A 26,074-nucleotide genomic window follows, 5' to 3' on the forward strand; every position below is an offset into this window, starting at 1 on the left:
CCTTCTCTTTCTTTCTTTCCATTCTTTTTCTTTCTTTTCTTTCTCTTTCTCTCTCTCTCTTCCTTCCTCCCTCCCTCCTTCCTTCCTTCCTTTCTTTCTCTTTTCCTTCCTTCCTTCCTTCTTTCCTTCTTTTTTTTCTTTCTCTCTCTCTCCCCCCCTTCCTCCCTTCTTCCCTTCTTCCTTCCTTCTGCCCTTCTGTCCTTCCTTCTTTCCCTTTCTTCTCTTTCTTTCCTTTCTTGATGCAATTTTGCTCTGTTGCCCAGACTGGATTTCAATGGTGTGATCACTGCCCACTGCAGCCTTGAGCTCCTGGGCTCAAGCGATCTTTCCACCTCAACCTCCTGAGTAGCTGGGACTGCAGGCATGCGCCGCCATGCTTCGTTAATTTTTACATTTTTTTGTAGAGACAGGATCTCACTATGTTGCCTAATCCAGTCTTAAACTCCTGTACTCATGTGATCTTGCCACTTTGACCTTCCAAAGTGTTGGGATTACAGGCGTGAGCCATCACACCTGGCTCACAGAGAACTTTCTGTATAGATTTTCAGGCTAGTATTCCAGCCATGAAAAATCAGGCAAAACAAAAACAAAAGCCCCAGGAGGGCGATGGAGCTGTCAGATTATAAAGAACCTACAGGTTGTTGATTTCGGATGGACATTTTTATCTCCTTAAGTTTCTTTTCTTTTATAGAATTGGAGAAAGAATGTGACTTTGTAGTCACCCATCATGTTTATGAGGAAGAGGATATTAGCCAGTCCCTGGGTCCTCCCCTCGAAAACAGAGATTATTGTTTTTAGATTATACAGTCATTAAAGTAGATGTGTTGTTACTAAGCAACTCTGGCCAGTTGGAAAAATACAGGCAATTTTCTGCTTCAGGTGACTAAACACACTCATCCTAGTTGCCTGTTGCAGAAATACCCAGTTGAACTGGAAGTCGCATTACCTCACAATCTCGACTCTCAGTAAGCCAGACAATGGATAAGATAGATAGTACTTGCTTTATGTGCTTATTCAAACGTATTTACTCTGATTTTACTTACAACACTCATAAGCCACATCCCAGTCTAAAACAGTAGTAGGTGATGGTGTGACATTCTGCTGAGAATTTAAAGACACCTGATAGCCTGACAGCCAGGGGCAAGATGGATCATAAAGCACCAGAATCTGAAAAGTGTGGCCATTTGGGCACTCTGTGGGAAGAGCATCCCTGTCCACCGAGGGTCGTTGACACTGGGTAAGAGCCACATTGTTGTGGGGAATTTGCATCATGAAGGTGACGAACTGCTTGCCTGCCTTCAGTAGAAAGCCAGCCTCCAGTGGTGCCCTGCTCTGATGGAGTTTACTTCCAACATTCACAGTATTGTTCTTAATGGCCATGCAGATTCTAGAGTAACAATAATTAGATACTCAGATGTTTTCCAGTTTTTAGTAATTAGATATTTAGATATCATCTAGTTTTTGTGTATTACAAATAGCATTTAATGAACATGATTAAAGTTAAACATTTGGATACATCTTTCGTTTCCTAGGGTATACAAATTTCTTTTTTTTTTTAAGATGGGGTTTCACCATGATGGCCAGGCTGGTATACAAATTTCAAGGCTTTTGCTACGCTAGATTTCCTCCCCAAGAACTGTTAATTACTTACATTTTCCCCAGTGAAATAAGAGAGCTCTACAAGTCCAGATTTGATGTGATATTTTAATAATCACTGTCAATCTCACCAATTTCAGAGGTGAAAAATAATGTGTCGTTATTTTAATTTACATGGCTTTGTGTAATAGTGGATTTGAGTGTTTGCATTTCCTTGGCCATTTGTGGGTTTTTTTTGGTGAATTTCCTGCCCATTCTTTGCCCCTTTTAAACAAATTGGTAGACATTTATAATTCATATTGATACGTAGGGGCCATTGATTTATTAAAGGTATCTTGAGTCTGGCATATATACTACAAGTTTTGATTTCAGTTTGTTTTGGTTGCCTTTTATTTGTTGTCATGGTAGAAGTGTTTTGTTTTCCCAGGGAAAGCAAATGTAGTCTAGTGGTGTCCTTTGATAACATGTCAGGTTAATGAAGCATAGAACCAAAATATTTGCAGAATGATGATGCATTAATTTGCAGATATTTTTCCTGTACATTGGATGTGAACTGTTTTCAACTATAACATGGGCACTTTATTGGAACCAAATTTTAGTTTTCTACATTAATGAGAAATACTGGTAACTTTGCTTCATTAAACAAAATAATTGCTTGTTCTCTGTCACATGTAAATAGTTTGAGTTTGTTTTTATCCTCTCATCTACAAAATAGGAATAATTCTTACTTGCTAAGTGTTGTTTTCTCGTTCAGTTGTCTGGCTTACAGTAGGTGCTTACTAAATGGTACCTTGATTTATGATCATAATGACATAAATGAATATGACTTGGTCTATATACTCTATTCTGGTAGCTACTGAGGGTAACACAGATACATGACTACACTAATTGTACTTCTGAGGATTTGAACAGTGTTTTGTTTGTTTCTTTGGTCTTGATTTTAGATAGAACTTAGGTGATCAATTTCATACCTTCTTTTTAAATGTGAAATAAGCAAAGCCAAAAGTTTCCTCTAAGACTTGCTTTAGCTATATCTCACAAATTATCATTATCATTTACTTTAAAATAGTTCAGATTTCGTTTAAGATGTCACTTTGACTCATGCTTATTTAGAAATATGTTGTTAATATCCAGATATTTTGAGTTGTTAGATATCTTATCGTTGATCTGCAATTTAATTCTGTGTCACCAGAATACATTCTGTTTAACATTTTTGTGTTCAGTTGTTGATTGAAATTTATTGATGGCCCAGCATAAGGCCTATTTTACCTTAAAGGTTAGAAGTATGCAATAGTAAAATTCTGTTCATCTTTTGTACCATTGTCGCGTATTTTCCTTCTGTGTCCAAAATGCACGATTACCATTTTTGCTTTAAGCAGGTAGTTGTTTTTCAAAGTCATTTAGTCATTTGTCTTTTTTTTTTTTTTTTTTTTAAGACAAGGTCTTGCCCTTCTACCCAGGCTGGAGTGCAGTGGTATGACCTTGGCTCACTGCAGCTTCCACTTCCCGGGTTCCCGTGATTCTCCCACCTCAGTGCCCACCCCCCCCCCCTCCCCGAGTATCTGGATCTACAAGGGTGTGGCACCACGCCCAGAGAATTTTTGTTTTTTTTGTGGAGATGGGGTTTTGCCATGATGCCTAGGTTGGTCTCGAACTCCTGAGCTCAAGCAATCTGCTTGCCTCAGCCTCCCAAACTGTTGGGACAACAGGTATGACCCACCATGCCTGGCCTGTCTTTTATATTTACTCACATTTGTCATTTTGGTTTCTCTTTATTCTTTCTGTAGATCTGAGTTTCCATCTGATATTGTCTCCTTTTAACTTGAAAAATATTCTTTACATTTTTTTTTTTTTATACTTCAGGTTTATTGCTGATAAAGTTTCTCAGCCTTTATCTGAAAATGTTGTAATTTTACATATTTTAAAGGACATTTTTTATTGGTTATAGAATTTGGGTTGACAGATTTTTTTTTTTTTTTTTTTTTTTTGAGTCAGAGTCTCACTGTGTCACCCAGGCTGGAGTGCAGTGGTGTGATCTTGGCCACTGCAACCTCGACCTCCCAGGTTCCAGTGATTCTCCTGCCTGACTCCCTCCTCCCGCCGCAAGTGGCTGGAATTACAGGTGCCCACCACCATGCCTGGCTGATTTTTGTATTTTTATTAGAGGCGAGGTCTCACCATGTTGGCCAGGCTGGTCTCGAAGTCCTGGGCTTAAGTGATCAACCCACCTCAACCTCCCAAAGTGCTGGGAATATAGGCATGAGCTACTGCACCTGGCCAGCTTTTTTTTTTTTTTTTTTTTTTTTTTTTTGGTCTTTCTTTCAGCATTGTAAATATTGTTCTGTTGTCTTCTTGTTTTCATTGTTGCTGGTGTGTCAGTTGCTGGTTGTTTGTTGTTTCTCTGTGTGTAATGTATGTCTAGGTATAGATCTCTCTGTTTTTGTCCTTCATTGAACTTGCTAAGATTCTTAATTATATAAATTAATATTTACTACCAACTTTGGTAAAATTCTAGTCTTTATTTGCTCAAATACTTTTTTCTTCCCTATTTCTTCTTCTTCTAGGACTTCAATTACATGAATATTTCATTGCTTAATATTCTTCCTTACAGACCGTCAGTCTTTGTTCTTTTTCTTAATTCTTTTTTTTTCCTGTTTGTTCTTCAGAGTTCAGATTGTAAACTAAAGAAGAAACGGTTAGTGCCTCTGGGACTAAATCAATGGAAAGTATCTGCTATTAATGATAGCTAATTACCTTTTCATTTCAGATGTTACTTTTTCAGTTTGAGAATTTCCATTTGGTTCTTTTCGGCATTATCTATCTCGCTCCTAAAATTACATCTACTTGTTATAACTGCATTTTTCTTTGACTGTTTGACATTTTATAGGGGATGTTTCATAATTGTTGTTTACCAATTCCAAAATCTAGATAGTTTCAGGGTCTATTTCTATTGCCATTTCCCTCCTTTGATTACACGTCACATTTTATTGTTTCCTTGCATATCTAATAATTGTTTTACTATGTTGAACATGATGATCAATACACTATAGGGAGTCTGGATTAAAGAGCATTGAGTTTTGTTCATGTAGGTAGTTAAATTCCTGGCAGATTGGGCCCTTTAGCATTGAATCCATCTGTCTGTCTGTCAATCAGCTAATCATAGGTCAGGTAGCTCCATTTTGAACTAATTCCGAGTGCACAGCAGTTAGTCTAGGGTGAGATCTTTATTACTAAGACATAGCCTTCCTGGTGTCTCAGTTGAATGCCTGAGGCCCCAGCAGAGATTTCCTTCCTCTCATTGGGCGGCATCTCCTACTGCATGACCTCCAGAATCTTCAGTCGGCATTCAGCCCCATAGCTGCTGCTTTCTTAGGCCTCATGGAGTCTGGCCCTGCTTATGGACAGGGAAGCTGTGGATTTACCCTGGGTAAATCCCTATTGAAACTTCTGGGGCAAACTCTCTGTTACTCAGGCTCACAGATTCCAGACGCTTCTACAACTTAGAACAACCATTTCTTCCTCCACAGCCCAGTGAAACTGCAGTTCTTCTTGAGCAGAAAATGTCCCCAGGCAGAAAGCCAGGTCAGTCCCAGACCACCACTTATATTTCCCGTTTCTTGAGGCTCACAGCCCTGTGTTACCTGCAGTCCAGTGCCTGAGAACAGCTGTGTCATATGTTTCACCCCATGTTGCAGTTGCCAAGGGAGGATAAGTCCTCCCTCATGGTTGGAAGCAGAAGCCTGGCAGTTTGCTTGTTAGCTGTGTCTTCCTCATTAATAATATTCATGGTGGCCAGGCACGGTGGCTCACGCCCGTAATCCCAGCACTTTGGGAGGCCAAGGTGGGTGGATCATGAGGTCAGGAGTTCAAGACCAGCCTGGCCAATATGGTAAAACCCTGTCTCTACTAAAAATACAAAAATTTGCTGGGTGTGGTGGTGCACACCTGTGGTGCACACAGTCCTAGCTGCTCAGGAGGCTGAGGCAGGACAATTGCTTGAACTTGGGAGGCGGAGGTTGCAGTGAGCCGACATCACGCCACTGCACTCCAGCCTCAGCGACAGAGCAAGACTCCCATCTCAAAAATAAATAAATAAATAAAGGTAATATTCATGGCACTTCATGATTTTTTTTTTAATCCTATCTGGAGTATGCCCGATTTTGTTTCAGCAGACTCCTAATTTCTGCATTGACTGTAGAGTTATCGTTCATTTAGGTTAACTTCTGTTACAACCCAAGTATCTGCCCAGCCTTACTCTACCTCTACACCTGGTCGCAGTAATACATGAATTACAGGTAGGCTGCCTGGTGCAGCCATAGGAACTTTGTCTTTTTCACAGATTGACATCTGTGCCATCTTTAATCCTCATTGTTGGCAGCAGACACAGTCTGTGGATGATAGTTCAAGTTGGGGACAGTTGATTTCAGATTTCTTGAGAATGGTCAGTTTAGGCTTAGTTTGCTGTTGACATTTTGCTTTTATTATCTTAAAATTAGGAATTAAATTTACATGCTTTAAAAAACGTGGTGTACTCTCTGCATGTGGAATTAACATTTTTGTACGTAAGACTGGCTGTGTAAGTATTTACAGGTAGTTTGTAGTCACTAAGTCACGTTAGGTTCTGTTTTTTTCCTGCAGGGGCAGGCTGGTCTCCTTCCCTCTCTTCTTCTCCCTTACCCCCACCTTTTCTTCTCTTTATATTGTTGATTCACTTATATTTGCATAATAGCAATTTTTAAATTTTTCTTTTTCTTTTTTTTTTTGAGACAGAGTCTCACTCTGTTGCCCAGGCTGGAGTGCAGTGGTGCAATCTCGGTTCACTGCAACCCCTGCCTCCTGGATTCAAGTGATTTTTCTGCCTTAGCCTCCCGAGTAGCTGGGATAATAGGTGCATACCACCATGCCTGGCTAATTTTTGTATATTTAGTAGAGACAGGGTTTCACCATGTTGGCCAGGCTGGTCTTGAACTCCTGACCTCAAGTGATCTGCCTTTGCTCCCCTCCCCCCACTAAGTGCTGGGATTACAGGTGTGAGCCACTGTGCCTGGCCATTTTTTAACTTTTCAAAAATGTTTTCACTCTGGTCCTTTCTTTCCCCATTTACATAGTCCTGGTGGACAGTCTTGTTGCCTCTTGCCTGGACTATTATTCTAGCAGCAACTCATTCTCCTTCTTCCAGTAGTCTCCTGGCCAATCACTTGTACTGTTTAATCTTCCTTCAGTTTCTCCCTCTAACTTGAAAAACCACACATACTCTTCCATATTGCCTTTTTTAAGGTTCACCTACTTCAGCCAGGTTTGGGCAGTTCTTTGTTCAGCAGCCGCCACATCCCCCTTCTCTGTACTTACGTCCTAGCTAGGCCTCCCCCACAGCACCCTTCCCTTCCCTCCGTAAAGTCCCTTCTTCATCGTTCAAGGTCTCTCCCACCCAGTGTCCCTCAGTTGGAACTGTCCCCAGTTCTCTGTGCAAGTCACAGTTGAATCACAGGTGTCTGGACCTACCTAGCCCTGTCTCCCAAGACAAGAAAACATGACTGTGTCAACTTATCTGTTGGGGCTCCTGGTGTCTTCCACATAGTTGAAACTCCATAAATATTTGTCATTTCACATTGATCACATTGAAACCCTGTGATCCAGGCAAGGTGAAGAGACTAAGGCCCAGTGTGTTTTAATAATGTTGTTCAGAGGATTAGTGATTGGTACGGATTTGTAGGCCATGTCCTCTCATTTGGTTCCTCTGACAGCCTCCCTGCTCCTCTCTAATTTGGCTCAAAATTACTTTGGTTGGCTCTCAAGTAGAAACTTATGTCCTTTTGTACTTGGGAACATGTCTGAATTCATTAAATGGGGTGGGAGATTTTTCTTCTCCTTCCCACTCTTCACCTTGCGGTCCTGGCAGGACACAACTGCCACCATTAAAGACACTGGGGTTGTAGTGGGGTGGGGGAGGAGCGGAGGGGCGGGTAGAAATGCTGGTCCTTAGAGCAGCTGTCTTGAGTTATCTGGTCTTGACCTCACACAAGACTTCCTCAGGTCTGCAGTGTCCTAAGCCTGACTTAGTATCCCTGTATGAATACAATTCTCGACTTACCTCTTTTATTTCAGGCACTTCGTCTTAGTAATGTGGCCATGGGGAAGACAACCACAGGCCAGATAGTCAATCTGCTGTCCAATGATGTGAACAAGTTTGATCAGGTAAGCTGCAGGTCAGGGATCCTTTTTCATTGCATTAAACGCCCTTCCCGCTCTGTTTATTCTTTCTGGAGACAGGGGCTCACTCTGTTGCCCACACTGGATTGCAGTGGCAGGATCATAGTTCACTGCAGCCTTGAACTCCTGGGCTCGAGTGATGTGTGATCCTCCTGCCTCAGCCTCCTGATTAGCAGGGACTGCAGGTGCACACCACCACACCCAGCTAATTTCTTTCTCTTTTTTTGAATTTCCATGTCAGATGGGCTAACGTGGTGATGTCATAACAAAATTCAAGGGTGGCACGTCTCACACATGTGCGTAAACACCCGATTTTCAGGCTCATGAACTACAAAAGGATTGCTGGCTAATTTCTTTTTTTTTTTTTTGTAGAGAAGGAATCCTGCCTTGTTGCACAGGCTGGTCTAAAAATTCTGGCCTCAAGCAATTCTCCCACCTTGGCCTCCCAAAGTGCTGGGGTTACAGGCATGAACCACCGTACCTGCCCAGTGTCCATTCTTTAACATTTACCTTGTGGAGGTATCATGTTATCCAGGGCATTCTAGCTGTTGGCCATATCTGTTTTGCATTAAGACCACCTTTTTTTTTTTTTTTTTTTTTGAGACGGAGTCTCCCTCCGTCGCCCAAGCTAGAGTGCAGTGACACTATCTCAGGTCACTGTAACCTCTGCCTCCTGGGTTCAAGTGATTCTCCTGCCTCAGCCTCCTGAGTAGCTGGGATTATAGACATGTGCCTCCATGCCTGGCTAATTTTTTTTTTCCCTCTTTTTTGTATTTTTAGTAGAGATGAGGTTTCACCATGTTGGCCAGGGTGGTCTCAAACTCTTGACCTCAGGTGATCCTCCCTCCTTGGCCTCCCAATGTGCTGAGATTGCAAGTGTGAGCCACCATGCCCGGCCACTCCCCCCCCGCCCCCCCATTTATTCACTCATCAGACGTGAACTAAAAGCCTTCGCTCAGTGTCAGGGACGATGAATAAGAGTTGGTTTCGGTTCTGAAGAAGCTCACAGCCTGTCAGGGAGACAAATACACAAGTAAATTACTGGAGTATGTGGTGGGCACACTAGTACAGGCTTTCTTGGGATACTGGGGAGCCCCAGGGCATATGGGAGCTGAGTTCTGTGACAGAGAGTTCTGGAAAGTGCTCAGCTCATCCGGGACGTAGTCATGATCAAGATCTTCTTCTAATGCCACTGGTCAGATTCTCTTTCGAGTCCCCCAGACCTGCTCTTTGCTTCCCCAGCATGGCTTCATCTGTGGTGGGTGCCTGGCTTTCCGCTTTAGCAGGTGTCAACCCACTGTGGTCATTTCTGTTCAGGATCTTGCCGTTCTTTCCCAGCGGACCGTTTCTCTACTGCGTTCTTACTGATTCTGCTTTTCTAGAGTCCTAAGAACGCTGTCTTTTTCTTTGAAGGTGACAGTGTTCTTACACTTCCTGTGGGCAGGACCACTGCAGGCGATCGCAGTGACGGCCCTGCTCTGGATGGAGATAGGAATATCGTGCCTTGCTGGGATGGCAGTTCTAATTGTCCTTCTGCCCTTGCAAAGCTGTTTCGGGAAGTTGTTCTCATCACTGAGGTAAGAGAAATACTGGTGTGAGAAATGCCCTATGTATGTGGTAACATCCACAGTCTTCCCAATGCTTTTGTTCAGAAACAAACTAAATGCCTTTTATTATCTCTTCTTTGCATATGTGCAGCTCTCCAGGCTTAGCCAAGGGGGCCTCCATCCTTACGCTGAAGGCTAATCTTCAGTGGGCAAAGGCGAAGGTATTCACTGGCTCCTCCCAGCCAGCATTCAGGCTCCGTGGCCACAATAAGTAGAGTGTCCTTATGTGGAAATCACATATGTAGAAGTTAGTTCAACATATAATGAAGAATAATACATTGAAATATTTCATAGGCTCCACTCTAGCTGCATACATCTTTACCGTGCTTGTAGTAGAGCTACTTTTACATGTGTATACATCTGTATTATTTTTAATTCAATACATCCATTAAATTGTAAGCTCCCCAAAGGCAAGAAAAATTTGAATGATATATTTATAAAATTACACAGTCCTATACAGTCCTAGTAGCATATGTGTTAGGATATGTTTGTTGGCTGGTCGTGGTGGCTGACGCCTGTAATCCTGAGGCCAGGAGTTTGAGACCTGCCTGGCCAACATGGTGAAACCCTGTCTCTACTAAATTTAAAAAATTAGCTGGGTGTGGTGGTACATGCCTGTAATTCCAGCTATTCGGGCGGCTCAGGCTCAAGAATCATTTGAACCCAGGAGGCAGAGGATGCAGTGAGCCAAGATTATGGAGATTCTGTATGGAAGGAAGGAAGGGAGGGAGAAATAAAGCTGTTGGTCAAGAGGTTAATGATGATAAAATAATTTAGGCATGAAGCAAGTCCCAGTGAATTGGAAATGAGTCATTGTGAAGGTTGACAGCTGGATGGAGATGTGCCGCTGTTAGGTGTGCATTCATTTCTTTGTTTTATGCTCTTGCTTATGGTGTATTTTTCACTTGGAACTTCCCCTCTTTGCCATCTGGAGAAATATTTCCATGTCCTTTGAGGCCCTTTCAAATGCTCCCGGTCCTCTGAAGCTTTTTTTTGCTCTCCTCTTTCCCAGTGGAGTTGACAAACAGCGCTTTCTTTTCTGCTCCCCAGCACTTCATTCCCTTGTTATTACGCTCCGCCCACCGTGTTATCGTCATGTTCGGGTGCTTTTCTGCCTTCCCTGTGCACCTGTGAGCTCCTCAAGGGGACAGATTACATCTGACTCATTTTCATGTCTTCTTCAGCAGATATTGCAAATGCTCCAAAATACTTACTGAGTTGGAATAGATTGTTGACTTCCTAATCGAAGTCTTTTTCTATTTGTATTTTGAGTAGGACCTGTCTGTGTTGTTGGAAGCAAAAGCGCTGTAGGGAACCACGTGACATGGGTCCCTGCCTGTGCCTGCTGCTGATAAGGGCAGGCTGTGATTGCTCGGGCTCATCTCCCATGTCTTGTCCCCTTTAGGAGTAAAACTGCAACTTTCACGGACGTCAGGATCAGGACCATGAATGAAGTTATAACTGGCATAAGGATAATAAAAATGTATGCCTGGGAAAAGTCATTTTCAGATCTTATTACCAATTTGAGAAGGTAAGTTTTTGTATACATTATACCGAATTTTTGTACTTTGCTATTCTTGTTCAATGGTTTTAGAATTTTTACTATGTTTTCACATTATGGGTTGTTTAGTACAATAGATCCCACTCCCCATGTGTGGGAGCTGGGTTAAGTAGAAACACAGAGGACATTATTTTCACTTGATCTTCCATTCACTATGTTCTTAAAACAAAAAGCATGTATGCTTCTTACTAACACAAAAGTGAAAATCCAAATGTTTCTGAATATCCCAATTCCCTACAACGATGATTCTAAGATATTAGTATTTGAGAATAATGATGTTTAAAATAAAACTATAATTTATATTAATGTAGCCAAATGGACAGATTATAGAGATGGCACATATCTATATTGGACCAAACTATATGAATCAGTATTTTTCATTTCAAATAGGCATGGAAATACTGTTAGTTTGCTTTGTGTTGTTAGAAATTTTGGGGGGCCAGGCACGGTGGTCACGCCTGTAATCCCAACACTTTGGGAGGCCAAGGCAGGTGGATTGCCTGAGGTCAGAAGTTCGAGAGCAGCCTGGCCATCATGGTGAAACCCCATCTCTACTAAAAATATAAAAATTTGCTGGGCTTGGTGGTGCATGCCTGTAATCGCAGCTACTCAAGAGGCTGAGCAGGAGAATCGCTTGAATGTAGGAAGTGGAGGTTTCAGTGAGCTGAGATTGCACCATTGTACTCCAGCCTGGGCAACAAGAGCAAAACTCTATCTTTAAAAAAAAGTTTGTTTTGTTTTTTGGCTTTGGTATAAATACTTGATTAGTTGTTGCATTTCAGCACATGGTACTTCTTATGATTTCCTGGGTAATTCCTGGCCACCTCTCACCTTTGCATTTTTCCTTGAGTCAGAGTCTCTGTCGCCCAGGCTGGAGTCCAGTGGTGCAAACTCTGCTCCCTACAACCTCCACCTCCCAGGTTCAAGCGATTCTCCTGACTCAGCCTCACGAGTAGCTGGAGTTACAGGTGTGTGCCACCATACCCAGCTGATTTCTATATTTTTAGTAGAGATGAGGTTTTGCCATGTTGGCCAGGCTGGTCTTGAATTCCTGACCTCAGGTGATCCACCTGCCTCAGTCTCTCAAAGTGCTGGGATTATAGGTGTGTACCACCATGCCCAGCTAATTTCTGTATTTTTAGTAGGGATGTGGGTTCACCATGTTGGCCAGGCTGGTTTTGAACTCCTGACCTCAGGTGATCCACCCACCTCAGCCTCTCAAAGTGCTGGGATTACAGGTGTGAGCCACCATGCCTGGCCAACCCTTCCACTTTTGTAGATGGATCTTTCTGTGTTTCAGATGTGCTTTCTTTCACTCTTCCCTGACTGCTGCCAGCATGTGACCCTCACTGGCTCCACCACTTTGAGTTACTTCTTCTCTCATGGCACCCTGGATTACTTCTTCTCTCATGGCACCCTGGACTAGCCGCGTCTGTCTAGCATCTTGGGGTCTCACAATTTTGGAGTTGCTTATTTTCTTCTCACATGAGTTCATGAGCTCCTGGAGTGTGTCCAGACTGTGAGACAAACTGTGTCTCACTCATCAGCAAGGTGGCTGGTATAGGACTTGTGTTTACAAAACTTGCTGAATGAGTTGGTTTGTATGCTTCTTCTAGCCCTGCCTGATTGATGCAGAATGTCAGACTATGGCTTTGCACATTGAATGAAGTGGTTATTCACTGGTCTGTGTGGGCCTTGATTTGAAGCTGTCCCCAGGGAATGTGCTGTCATGTTTCCCTAATGTAAGAGACAGTTTACCTTCATCTATGTCCACTGCCTCGAAAGGGCCACATGCCAGAGGCACGTGAAGTCATGACTTTGATTTTTTTTGTGTTGTTTTGTTTTTGTTTTGAGACAGGGTCTCACTCTGGTTACCCAGGCTGGAGTGCAGTGGGGTGATCTTGGCTCACTGCAACCTCCACCTCCAGGCTCAAGCGATCCTCCCACCTCAGACTCCCAAGTAACTGGGACTACAGGCATGCATTACCACACCCAGCTAATTTTTGTATTTTTTGCAGAGATGGTGTTTCACCTTGTTGCCCGGGCTGGTTGCAGACTCCTGGGTTCAAACGATCCATCTATCTCAGCTCCCAAAGTGCTGGGATTGGAGGCATGAGCCGCTTTGCCTGGCTGACGTCACTGCTTTTTAAAAAACCTGTACTCTCTTCCAGGAAGGAGATTTCCAAGATTCTGAGAAGTTCCTACCTCAGAGGGATGAATTTGGCCTCGTTTTTCAGTGCAAGCAAAATCATTGTGTTTGTGACCTTCACCACCTATGTGCTCCTTGGCAACGTGATCACCGCCAGTCACGTCTTTGTGGCAGTGACGCTGTATGGGGCTGTGCGGCTGACGGTCACCCTTTTCTTCCCCTCAGCCATTGAGAGGGTGTCAGAGGCAATCGTCAGCATCCGAAGAATCCAGGTTGGTGGCAGGTGCCATTTTAAAGCTGTAGGTGCCTTTGAAGTAAAACGATGTCTTCTTTTGTTTAGTGTCACTGTTTTGCAGTTCAGTGACCTTCAACTCTCTAATAACCAAAATGTGCTGTCATTCCAAAATGTTGTATGTACTTCCTTATCTATCTTAGATAGAGTGCACTAAAAACAGTGCAAGAATTGTGATCATTTATGGGCAGCAATGTAAACTGCAGTGCCCCAGGGCTTTTGATGTACCGGTGGTAACTGCAGGCGTGATTACAATGTCTAAGCTGTCTAAATAGGAAAAGCCAATAGATTTCATCTCTTAGGTTAACACAAATGAATAAGTAGTGAGTATGGGTTGAGTATGATTCTTCTGTGGACTGGAAGGAAAGAGCATGCTGGAAGTCCCTACTTCTTGATCAGGAAGAGTAGCCTCAACTTCACTTAGCCATCCCTGTTGAAAAATGAGTTCTTTCTTCTAAGGATGTTTTCCTTGTTAATTTCTATGCATGCCTTTAGGATCTCTGCCATTTCTTTCCTGTCCTCTTTTCACTTTTTTCATACTGTTGAAGAACCTATCTCTAACAAGCTTCTTTCAACTGGTTGATTTCTACTGCCTTGCTCCATTTGTACTACTGTAACAAAATACCTGAGACTGGCTAATTTATAAACATTAGACATTTATTTCTCACAGTTCTAGAGGCTGGGGTGTCCAAGATCAAGTCTCTGGCATTGGTGTCTGGTGAGGATCGCTCTCTGCTTCCCGGATGGGCCTCTATGTCCTCACATCGTGGGAGAAACTGAAAGGCAAAAAGGGCCTGGTTAGTTCCCTCCAGGCTTCTGTAAGGACACTAATTCCCTTCACGAGGGCTCTGCCTTAGTGGCCTGATCACCTCTTTTTTTTTGAGACAGAGTTTTGCTCTTGTCGCCCAGGCTGGAGTGCAGTGGCACAACCTCAGCTCACCATAACCTCTGCCTCCTGGGTTCAAGCAATTGTCCTGCCTTAGCCTCCCGAGGAGCTGGGATTACAGGCATGTGCCACCACGCCTGGCTAATTTTGTATTTTTAGTAGAGATGGGTTTCTCCATGTTGGTCAGGCAGGTCTCGAACTCCCGACCTCAGATGATCTGCCCGCCTTGCCTCCCAAGTGCTGTGATAGGCTGAGCCACCTCCCCTGGCCTAATCACCTCTTAAAGGCTCCACCTCTTAACACTGACACTGGGGTGAGGTTCCAACCTATGAATTTAGAAAAGCCTTGCTCATTCAAGCCATAGCATCCACTTTATACATCGTCACCTTTTCCTAAGTAGCTGTCACTAAATTGCTAGGGGCAAATAATTTATATCACCAAGGTAAGGTCCAGGCACATAATGTATGCTGAGGTATTTGTGTGTTTATAAATAGGTTGAAAGTTAAAATAAATTGACTTTGTGAGAGGGGTTGGCAAGAACTTGACTGTTGAGCTGATAAAAAAATCTGCTTTGTTTTATTCCTGGTTCTTAACAGAGATGGATGCCCATGGACAGACTAGTGAACTTAGCTGACATTGGCTGTGATTTTTTTTTTTTTTTTTTTTTTCTGGTTGGGAGAGAGTAGGGTGGGTGTTGTCATAAAAGCTAAGATTATTTTTTATGATGAAGTTTGTTTTTAAAGAAGACATCTTGCTGTGTTACCCAGGCTGGAGCATAGTGGCTATTCCTAGGCAGACTCTCACTACTAATCAGCAAATGTGTATTCCATAAAAACTACTGCCTATTAAACAGACCAATTCTTATCCCCATTCTTTCTGACAGCACCTTCAGGTAACACTGTGAAGGGACGGTTCGTGCAGTTCAGTAACATTTTTTTTTTTTTTTTAAGACAGAGTGCTCTGTCTCCCAGGCTGGTGTGCAGTGGTGCAGTCTCGGCTCACTGCAACCTCCACCTCCTGTGTTTAAGCAGTTCTCCACCTCAGCCTCCTGAGTATCTGGAATTACAGATGTGTGCCACTACACTTGGCTGATTTTTTATGTTTTTTGGAGAGAATGAGTTTCACCATCTTGGCCAGGCTGGTCTTGAACTCCTGACCTCGTGATCCACCCACTTCAGCCTCCCAAAGTGCTGGGAATACAGGCATGAGCCGCCATGCCCCGCCTCAGTGACACTTTTTAAATGTAGCCTTTGTGTCTTGAAAGAAAGAACTTAGGAATATACTTTGACTAGAGTATCTTTCTGAGTGTGCACCACACATTTTTCAGATGGAAACGCCACATGTGTGTTGTGCTGCTGTAATTCTGTGACTGCTGTCACGGCCCTTCACTTTGATTGCAGGTGCTTGGTGTGTGTACGGTGGACCAGGGCTCCTGGAAGCTGTTGCATGTTATTTCATGTTATCCTCACAACTGAAGGAGACAAAAATTAGTGTCCCCACTCTACAGGGAATGAAACTGGCTTCTGTAATAGGTTAAGGAGTTTGCCTATCTTTACATAACTTTCCTTTCAGAACCGTGATTTCTTAACCATTGTGTTGCCTATGATACTGGTCTGTTTTCCTACTGCTATAAAAATCTTCCTGAGACTGGGCAATTTATAAAGGAAAGAGGTTTAATTGACTCACAGTTCAGCATAGTTGGGAGACCTCAGGAAACTTACAGTCATGGCAGAAGGGGAAGCAGGCACTTTCTTCACGGGGCGGCAGGAAGAAGTGGTGCAAGCAGGGGAAATGCCAGACGCTTATAAAGACATCAGATTTTGGGAGAACTCACTATCACTAGAACAGCATGGGGGAACCGCCCCCATGATCCAATTACCTCCCCTGGGTTCCACCCTTGACGTGTGAGGATTATGGGGATTATAGTTCATAATTATGGTGTTACAACCTGTAATCCCAGCACTTTGGGAGGCCGAGATTTGGGTGAGGACACACAGCCAAACTGCGTCACCTATGTTGCTGCCTTCGTATCCTCTGGTGTGGGGTGTTTCCTTCAGTGTTCTTTTACTCATCTGGTCTTATTCCAAAAACCTTGAAAGGTTCTCTGTCTCCTGTGGAGTCATATTTTTGAACTCTAGGTGTTGGGCTCACCTGGCCACGTTGTGTGTTTCCCAGCACATGACTCGTCTGTTCCTGCTTTGGGGCTTTTTGCTCTGTGTAGCTGAGGTGTCCACCCTTCTGTCTTTGACTTAAAGAGATGCTACTAAGCCCTCCAGCCAGGTCCCAGGAGCTTGGCAGTACTTTTGTTCCTGCTAAGCAAGGCCAAGTACCATGCAGCTCAGTGTTGATGGACACATAGTGGGCACCAAATGCTGGATGGACAGAAGCAGCAACCATAGGAAAAGGCTGGGGCCCAATACAGACCCAAGGGGGCCCAGCCTGTGCTAGAAGCCAGAGGGAGGCCAAGTGAGGAAGCACTCAAGTTGGGGATTCCCAGAACACCGGGCCTTGTTCAAGGTGGGTGTGAGGGTCCTCAGCTTTGGGGAACTGGATTTCTCTCAGAGTGGACTGGATCGGAGTCTCTGCCTCATTATTTGTGTCCCATATGCATCTCAAACCTGATTGGATTTGGTAGACCTGCTCCTCTAAGAAGGGGCCATGTCTGACTTTAAACATAGACCCTCCTGGCTGGATGCGGTGGCTCATACCTGTAATCTCAGCACTTTGGGAAGCCGTGGTGGGCAGATCACTTGAGGTCACGAGTTCAAGACCAGCATGGCCAACATGGCGAAATCCTGTCTCTACTAAAAATATAAAAATATTCGGGTGTGGTGGTGTATGACTGCAATCTCAGCTCTTCAGGAGGCTCAGGCTTGCTTGAACCCAAAAAGCGGAGGTTGCAGTGAGTTGAGATTGCGCCACTGCACTCTAGCAGCCTGGGCATCAGAGTGAGACTCTGTCTAAAAAAAAAAAAAACCCTCATGACTAGCTTCCAGGCTGTGAAACAAGTGAGCTTTCCTTGGGCCATGCAGAGAAATAGAAACAGTCTTACTTGTTTAATTAGTTAGTCTGTCTTCCTGGCCACTAAAGATAAGTGAAGATTAAGACCATGGAGCTTTATAGGAATAACTGATGAGTACTTACTAGGCAGCAAGCAGGGGGCCAAGTGCCTTATGAATATTCGTTCCTTTTACTCCTGTAACTCCTCTATCAATCATTCCTACATTACAGATAAAGAAACTGAAATCTGGGGAGGGTAGATAGCACCTCTACCTTTTCAGTTAATAAAAGGCTGATCTGGGACTTTACCCAGACTGTCTGTCTGTCTCAGAAGTATAGCTGGTGGGCCGGGCGCCGTGGCTCAAGCCTGTAATCTCAGCACTTTGGGAGGCCGAGGCGGGTGGATCACGAGGTCGAGAGATCGAGACCATCCTGGTCAACATGGTGAAACCCCGTCTCTACTAAAAATACAAAAAATTAGCTGGGCATGGTGGCGCGTGCCTGTAATCCCAGCTACTCAGGAGGCTGAGGCAGGAGAATTGCCTGAACCCAGGGGGCGGAGGTTGCGGTGAGCCGAGATCGCGCCATTGCACTCCAGCCTGGGTAACAAGGGCGAAACTCCGTCTCAAAAAAAAAAAAAAAAAAGAAAAGAAAAAAAAAAGAAGTATAGCTGGGTGTGGTGGCTCACCCTGTAATCGCAGCACTTTGGGAGTACAAGGTGCGTGGATCACTTGAGGTCAGGAGTTCGAGACTAGCCTGACCAGCATGATGAAACCCCGTCTCTACTAAAAATACAAAAGTAACTGGGGATGGTGGCACATATCTGTAATCCCAGCTACTCTGCAGGCTAAGGCATGAGAATCACTTGAACCCAGGAGGTGGAGGTTGCTGTGAGCTGAGGTTGTGTCACTGCTGTCTAGCCTGGGCAGCAAGAGTGAGACCCCATCTCAAAAAAAAAAAAAAAAAAAAAAGTGCACATTCTTACCCCCACATGCACAGCATAACCTGAATGCAGATTGTACTTCTGTGTGGCAGCCATAGGAAATAACTGGACAAAAAGCAGCCCCAACCAGTGGTATGGTGGGGTGGGACATGTACCTTGAGTCCTCACTAACTCCCCGGGCCTCAGTTTTCTTATCTCTAAATAAGGGGATTGGACTTGATGTCTGGAGGTCATTTCCTGTTTTGCCTCACTTATTTAGAAAACCATCTGTGTTAGTCAGAGCTCTCCAGAGAAGCAGATCTGATAGGGCCCACATGCACATACATGTGGAGAGAGATTGGTGGACTGATTTATAAAATTGTCTCACGCAATTGTGGAGGTGAGGTCAGTCCACAGTCTGCAGGGCAGCTGGCAGGCCAGAGACCCTGGGAAGAGCTGATACGCAGCTTGAATCTGAGGAGGACAGTCTCGAGGCAGAATTCCCTTTTCTTTGTAGGTCTTTTTTCTCTTAAATGCCTTCAACTCATTGGGTGATGCCCACTGACATTATGTAGGACTTTAAAGTCTGCAGATTTAAATGCTAATCTCAACTGAAAAATACTTTCCCATTGATATCCAGATATGTTTGACCAAATATCTGGGGACTGTGGCCTAGCTAAGCTGACACATAAAATTAACCATCATGCTAATTCCCTTCACGAGGGCTCTGCCTTAGTGGCCTAATCACCTCTTTTTTTTTTTTTTTTTCCTTTTGAGATGGAGTCTTGCTCTGTCACCCAGGCTTGAGTGCAGTGGCACAGTCTCGGCTCACTACAGCCTCTAATTCCTGGGTTCAAGCAATTTTCCTGCCTCAGCCTCCCCAGTAGTTGGGATTACAGTCATGAGCCACGAAGTCTGGCTAATTTTGTATTTTTAGTAGAGATGAGGTTTCACCAAGTTGGCCAGGCTGGGTCTTGAACTTCTGAACTCAAGTGATCCACTGGCTTTGGCATCCCAAAGTGCTAGGATTACAGGTATAAGCCACTGCATCCGGCCTGTCACACACCCTTTAATCCTCATTTCTTCTTTTGGGCTCTCCATATGTGACTTTGTCTTCATTTTCCCTTTATAATTGAAGCTGTATGTATATAGATTTCTTTCCCTTCCTAAACTCTCAACTTATAAAGGCAGACACAATGCCTCATTCATCTTTATAGTATGCATGGATTGCAGGTACTCAGAAAATGTCTAAGTGAAGTCAACTTCTAGCTTCGTTATGTCTATGAGACTTGGCAAATGCCTAACAACTGAGCATTGTTTTAGTGGGAAGTGATGACTGTCATTCTCATTATGTCACACATTATGTCACACATCAGAGTGTGGCATGGAAGGGATCCTGCAGACAGTTTTCAAAGAATTGTGGTCCAATATGCAGAAGGGCAGAAATCCTTAAGATTTTTAAAATTTACTTTCCATTAAAGTGCAGCTCACTTTTGTCTAAGGCTTGAAATTCCTGTTTGTGTAGACAGATGTGTGCATGCAGTAAAATAAAACGACCAGCTGGGAATTTGACATTTTCCACTGGCTAACTTTGGCAAGGTGCTTGTGTCCAGATAAAGGATGCCTCTTTGACTTGGGCAGGAAACCTTAATTTCCCCGCATGTGCATGGTTTCTGGTGGGAAGGTGGGCCTAGAGGTCAGCAGTAGTGATTTTCAGTAAAGGAGAAACAAATGACCAGGTGTAACTGGTAAGAAAGCATTGGTGTTAGTGCGGTGAACTCCTTCGTGGTGGTGTTGAAGTCACTGTTGGAGGTTTAGTTTAGTTTTTGTTTTTTCTTCCTTTAGGTCTTTGACTGTGTTTTTTCAACCTGAATGGTTCCTGTGAGCCATTTTGTTCCCTAGTTCATCAGAATTACCCGATATTCTGATTAAAACTAAATTATTACACCTTCGAGATTCTGCTTCACCAGGCATTGGCTGGAGCCCAGTATCTTTCTGAAAATATGGGACCCATTGGGACCCATTGCCTGAGTGGTGTGATGAAAAAGCACACTAGGCCAAAATACGTGTAGCAAATATGAAAGACATCAGGATCACTTACGACTAAAATCAGTTGAGAGGAAGCACCCAGATACCTGTCTTGGTCTATGCTAGGCTTTTGGAGGTTAAATCTGGAATTGATTCATTCACTTACTCATTGACTCCACAATGTAATTGAACACCTAGCTTAAGCTGGCACTGTGATGGATGCTTAGATACAATGATAAGCCAATGCACAGGAGTCCTTCCTGCTCGGAATTTCCTCCTGGGAATCAAGTGGGGTTAATAAGTAACCACATAATTAAAATCCATGCTCATGTGTCATTGTCTTTGGAAGGCAATGTCCGAGGTACCCCATGAGGTGGTTTGGTAGAGCTGCCGGCGCCATTGTGCAGGTGCTGTGCTTCCTGTGAAGGCTCAAGAAATAGCCTGCAGCATTGCGTATGTGGTAGTGGAGAGAGGTGGGGGAGGGCTCTGGAAGGGAGCGGGCTTGGGGCCGCCAGGAGGCTGATGCCCTGCATTTCCATGGGGGATCACCTACGGAAAATGTGAGAAAAGCTCTTAATGTTCAAGAAAATCCACATATTTTCAGTTCGCTCTGGCTGCAGACTGGGGAATGCATTGGGGTCCCAGAGTAGAGGCAGGGAGATATGTCAGGAGGCTGGTGGAGCAAACAGTCCAGGAAGATGATGATTTGATTCAGACTCAGGCCAAGTAGAGTCTTGGATAGATTTGAAAGGCATTGGGAACATGTCCTGACTTGGGTGTGGGGCAAGGGGAGGGATAAGGATCAGGGGCTACTTTTGTTCTGGAAAATCATCTGGGTTTACTAAAATATGGAATACTAGAAGAAGACTAGATTTGGGGATGAATTTGGCTTTGAAGTCTGGAATGCTTTAGAACTGTACAGATGTTTGCTACAAGACCCACTGATGGGGTCTGCCTGGTTCTGCCTCCTTTCCTATTTCTCTAAAAATGGAGGTTGTAAATGATGAGTGTAATGAATAGATCCAACGTTCACTTTCTTCCTTGCTTCTCATGTGGATATGTTAATGAACAATGGAATGTGAAAATGGCATCAGGAGAGGAAGAATAGGTCTGCCTGGTATACTGACAAGGTGATCAGAACTAAGAGAGCCTTGACCGTAGATACACCAGAGCTTGGCAGACACAGAGTTTAGAAACATTGTGTTGTTAAATTTCTTTTTTAAAATATATATTTTTATTTTTATTTTTATTTTACTTTAAGTTTTAGGATACATATGGAGAACATACAGATCTGTTACATAGATATACATGTGCCATGGTGGTTTACTGTACCTATTAACCCATCATCTAGGTTTTTAAGCCCCACATGCTTTGCATATTTGTCCTAAAGCTCTCCCTCCCTTTGCCCCTCACCCTCTGACAGGCCCCCATGTGTGATGTTTCCCTCCCTGCGTCCATGTGTTCTTATCATTCAACTCCCACTTATGAGCAAGAACATGCGGTGTTTGGTTTTCTGTTCCTGTGTTAGTTTGCTGAGAATGATGGTTCCCAGCTTCATTCATGTCCCTGCAAAGGACATGAACTCCTTTTTTATGGCTTCATAGTATTCCATGGTGTATATGTGCCACATTTTCTTTATCCAGTGTATGATTGATGGGCATTTTGGTTGGTTCCAAGACTTTGCTATTGTGAACAGTGCTGCAATAAACATACGTTTGCATGTGTCTTTATAGTAGAATGATTTATAATCCTTTGGGTATATACCCAGTAATAGGATTGCTGGATCAAATAGTATTTTTGGTTTTAGATCCTTGAGGAATCGCCACACTGTCTTCCACAATGGTTGAACTAATTTGCACTTCTACCAATAGTGTAAAAGTGTTCCTTTTTCTCCACATCCTCTCCAGCATCTGTTATTTCCTGACTTTTTAATGATTGCCATTCTAACTGGCATGAGATGGTAGCTCATTGTGGCTTTAATTTGCCTTTCTCTAATCAAGAGTGATGATGAGCTTTTTTTCATGTTTGTTGGCTGCATAAGTGTCTTCTTTTGAGAAGTGTCTATTCATATTCTTTGCCCAGTTTTTGATGGTTTTTTTTTTTTTTTTTTTTTTTTTTTTTGTAAATTCGTTTAAGTTCCTTGTAGATTCTGGATATTAGTCCTTGGTCAGATGGATAGATTGCAAAAATTTTCTCACATTCTGTAGGTTGCCTGTTCACTCTGATGATAGTTTTTTTCTTTTGCTGTGCAGAATCTCTTTAGTTTAATTAGATCCCATTGGTCAATGTTGGCTTTTGTTGCCATTGCTTTTGGTGTTTTAGTCATGAAGTCTTTGCCCATGTCTGTGTCCTGAATGGTACTGTCTAGGTTTTCTCCTAGGGTTTTTATGGTTTTAGGTTTTACATTTAAGTCTTTAATTCATTGTCTTTCTTACTTTTACTTTTCAGTTTCCTTTTTCCATGTACAGAAAATGAAACATTTATTGTGAAGCTTTTAGGTCCAAGAAACTCCGTCTGTTTTTGTTTTATTAAGGAAAGGACTGATGATCTTGGCATAGAGCAAGTCCAATAGGATTTTAAGAGATCTTATCTTAACGGCAAGGCACTGGAAGTTTTCAATGACTTCCAAGTCCAGTAAAATGTGTCTCTGAGGTTATATTGTTCACAAAGCTGCTTCAGTTTTTGCCAACCGTCCACCCTGAATTTGATCTCTTTGACTGAGTTCTGCCCTCAGATACTTCCTCTAGTGACCTGTTCTGGGGATGCACTTCATTGCTGTTTTGGCAATGTCATTTCAGCTTTTTCATCCTTCTGAGTGACAAGAGAAGGTCCAGCCAGCCCTTCCAGCACCTTTGCAAGCCGTTCATGTGTTAAATGGAGTCTCATTTAACCACTGAACGAGTATCATGTCTTTCTCTACGCAGATCCATTTATTCACCAGTGCTCCATAGAGGTACTGTGTGCATAGTTTTTGGTTTTGAAGGTGGGGAACTTCTGTGCTAACATGCACATACAGAATAATAAATTTGATGTCTTGGTCACACACTTCAGCTAAAATCAGAATTTTATTCTGTCTAGACAAGATTAATAAGATGTATAACCTCTTGCTTGTTGCTGTGCTGACATGGCTGATGGTTTGAATCATTTAAACCAATCCTACAGTCTGTTACGACTGTAGCATGTATCTGTGAAGAGCTGACCCTGGATGCAGGATAGTGTTCATGCAGATGACTGTGTCTGTACATGCAGCATGGGGGACACATCTCTGCCCTCTGCATAACTCAGTTTCAGTTCCAGCTGCTGCCACCTTGAGCTGGTTCCCAGCAGGATTAGTCTTTGAGATGGGCCCTGAAGGACAGGGTGGGATGAATACTCAGGGAATCAAGGCAGAGGCTACTTTGGGATTGTGAATGTCATACTGCTGGATCGTGGAAGAGTTTGAAGCATGGTGTCAATTATCAGAGGTGTTTCAAGAAGATCTTTAGAGAGTGGTGTTTGGGATTGGTTTGGTTGTGTGGAGGATGCTGGAGAAGGGACCAGTGAAAAAGTTGTATTAGTATCACACATGATTATCAGTCAGTAAACTTGTGAAATTGGTCATTTCTTTTTGTTTTATTTTGTTTTGCTGTAGGGTCTTGTTCTGTTGCCCAGGATGGAGTGCAGTGATGTGATCTTAGCTCACTGCAACTGCCGCCGCCTAGGTTCAAGCGATTCTCATACCTTAGCCTCCCATGTAGCTAGGACTACAGGCGTGTGCCATGAAGCCCAGTGAAGTTTTGGATTTTTAGTAAAGATGGGGGTTTGCCATGTTGACCAGGCTGATCTTGAACTCCTGACCTCAAGTGATCTGCCCACCTCGGCCTCCCAAAGTGCTGGGATTATAGGTGTGAGCCACCACGCCTGGCCTAGTTGGATCATTTCTTGAGGTATGGTGACTTGTGGCATATTAGGCCCAGATCGTTATCTGGTTAACCATGGGATAGGTGGTGTGGAGGGAGGAAGCAGAGATGCTGTGGTAAAGCCTGCAGCAGAATCTTCAGGCTGGCATTTGTCTGTGCCCTCTCTGCTGTGCCAGACATGGGTTTCTGCAGGGAGAACCAGCAGTGTCCGATCCTCAGGAGGCTCTCAGTACGGCTGGTGGGTGGATAGCGAGGGAGCGGATGAACAGACAGCATCTTCTGCTTGCAGGGTCTTTGAGGGAAACACTGACTTTTTTTCTTTTCCTATATAGAAGAAAGGAATGTATTTTTCTTTTCCTGCACAGAAGAAAGTTTTCATTTTCAGTTTTTGTTCTTTTGAAGTGTAACATTGCAGTCAAATTTCTAGCCCTGTGAAGTGACAGATAAAAATTTTAAGGACTCAAAGGATGTTGACAATTTTCTAAGTAGTGGATGACTTATTTAAGTGTTTTTTTCTCTGTCTAAAACATGTTCCATGCTCATTTCAGTTGCTTCAGAGTTACCAGGGGTTTGCAAAACATCCATGTAACAGCCATTTACACATGGTGGTTTATTTTCTCATGCAAAATCTTCGTAAGTTTCCATGTGAGTTTGCCAGGGCTGCTGGAACAAAGTACCACAAAAGTGACAATGGAAATTGAGTCTCTCTCTTCTTTTTCTTAGAGAGATACTGATCATGTTAGGTTTAGGGGCCCCCCGCCCATTCCAATATAACTACATTTTAATTAATCACATCTGTCACAGTTCCATTTCCAAATAAAGTCACCTTTGATGTACTGAGATTATGACTTTATCTTTTTGGGGGATGTCTTAGTCTGTGATGGATACACATAAATTACACATTGGGTAATTTATGAAAAACGGAAATTCCCACAGCTCTGGAGGCTGAGAAGTCCAAGATCAAGGCACTGGCAGGTTTGGTTTTCTGGTGTCCTGCTTTCCGCTTGTAAGATGGTGCCTTGATGGTGCATATTCCAGACGGGAGGAATGCTCTGTCCTTATAGGGCAGAAGGCGGAAAGGCTGGAGGGCTGCCTACTGCCTGCAGCCTCATTTACAGGGTCCTTAATGCCATTCATTTGGGAGGAACCCTCATGGCCTAAATACCTCTTACTACCACTACAGTGGCCACTAAACTTCAACATGTGGATTTTGGAGGGGAAGCTGTCCAGGAAGCTTCCAAGGCCTGGACGTTGGGGTATAGGAAGTTTCCTGGATGTTGTCACTTTCCACTGGGCTGAACTTAAGTCTGGGAATAGTGCTCCTTATTCCAGGCTGCTATGTATTGGCTAAAAATGGGGAGTTTTGTTAACTACAGAAAACTGAGAGTAGATTTTGAGGAGAGCTGACCACGTTTGCCGCATCTACAAAATTTTGGATGGGGTGGGGGTGATGTAGGTGGTTCATTCTGTTTCTAAACCACTGTAGCTTCTCTCATTGAATTATACCTACCATTTGAGGGGCAAAAGGGAGTTTTCCCATGTATCGTTATGTTAGGTTTGTTATGGTTAGCAGGACTTTGTTTAATTCAGTTAAGTTGCCTTGTATAGTTGCTAACTAGTGTGAAAAACAGCAGGAAGTGAAAGGTTGGGACATTCCTGCTGTCAAGGAGGGGATATTGACCAAGGAAAAAAGGTAAGTGTAGGCCGGGCACGGTGCCTCACACCTCAGCACTTTGGGAGGCCCAGGTGGGCAGATTGTTTGAGGCCAGGAGTTTGAGACCAGCCTGACCAACATGTGAAACTCCATCTCTACTAAAAATACAAAAAATTAGCCAGGCATGGTGGCAGGTGCTTGTAGTCCCAGTTACTGGGGAGGTTGAGGCAGGAGAATCACTTGAACCCGGAAGGCAGCGATTACAGTGAG

The 26,074-nt window shown here is 43.5% G+C and overlaps 1 protein-coding gene and 1 non-coding gene across 4 annotated transcripts in view; one reads left to right on the forward strand and one right to left on the reverse strand.

The window, feature by feature from the left end:
- The window catches only part of ABCC4 (ATP binding cassette subfamily C member 4 (PEL blood group)), a 283,152-nt gene that overhangs the window by 78,049 nt on the left and 179,029 nt on the right, over nucleotides 1-26,074 (forward strand). For all 3 annotated transcript variants that reach the window (XM_074387539.1, XM_003928200.3, XM_074387538.1), the window contains 4 exons: nucleotides 7,702-7,791; nucleotides 9,220-9,383; nucleotides 10,819-10,944; nucleotides 13,146-13,395. In XM_074387539.1, the coding sequence (XP_074243640.1) occupies nucleotides 7,702-7,791; nucleotides 9,220-9,383; nucleotides 10,819-10,944; nucleotides 13,146-13,395 (630 nt within the window). The remainder of the gene's footprint in view (nucleotides 1-7,701; nucleotides 7,792-9,219; nucleotides 9,384-10,818; nucleotides 10,945-13,145; nucleotides 13,396-26,074) is intronic.
- Nucleotides 8,042-8,146, reverse strand: LOC120365852 (small nucleolar RNA U13). The gene has a single exon (XR_005580696.1). It is a non-coding gene; the product is annotated as a small nucleolar RNA U13 (small nucleolar RNA).

This window comes from Saimiri boliviensis, chromosome 16, assembly GCF_048565385.1.
Source record: "Saimiri boliviensis isolate mSaiBol1 chromosome 16, mSaiBol1.pri, whole genome shotgun sequence".
Classification (NCBI taxonomy): domain Eukaryota; kingdom Metazoa; phylum Chordata; class Mammalia; order Primates; family Cebidae; genus Saimiri; species Saimiri boliviensis.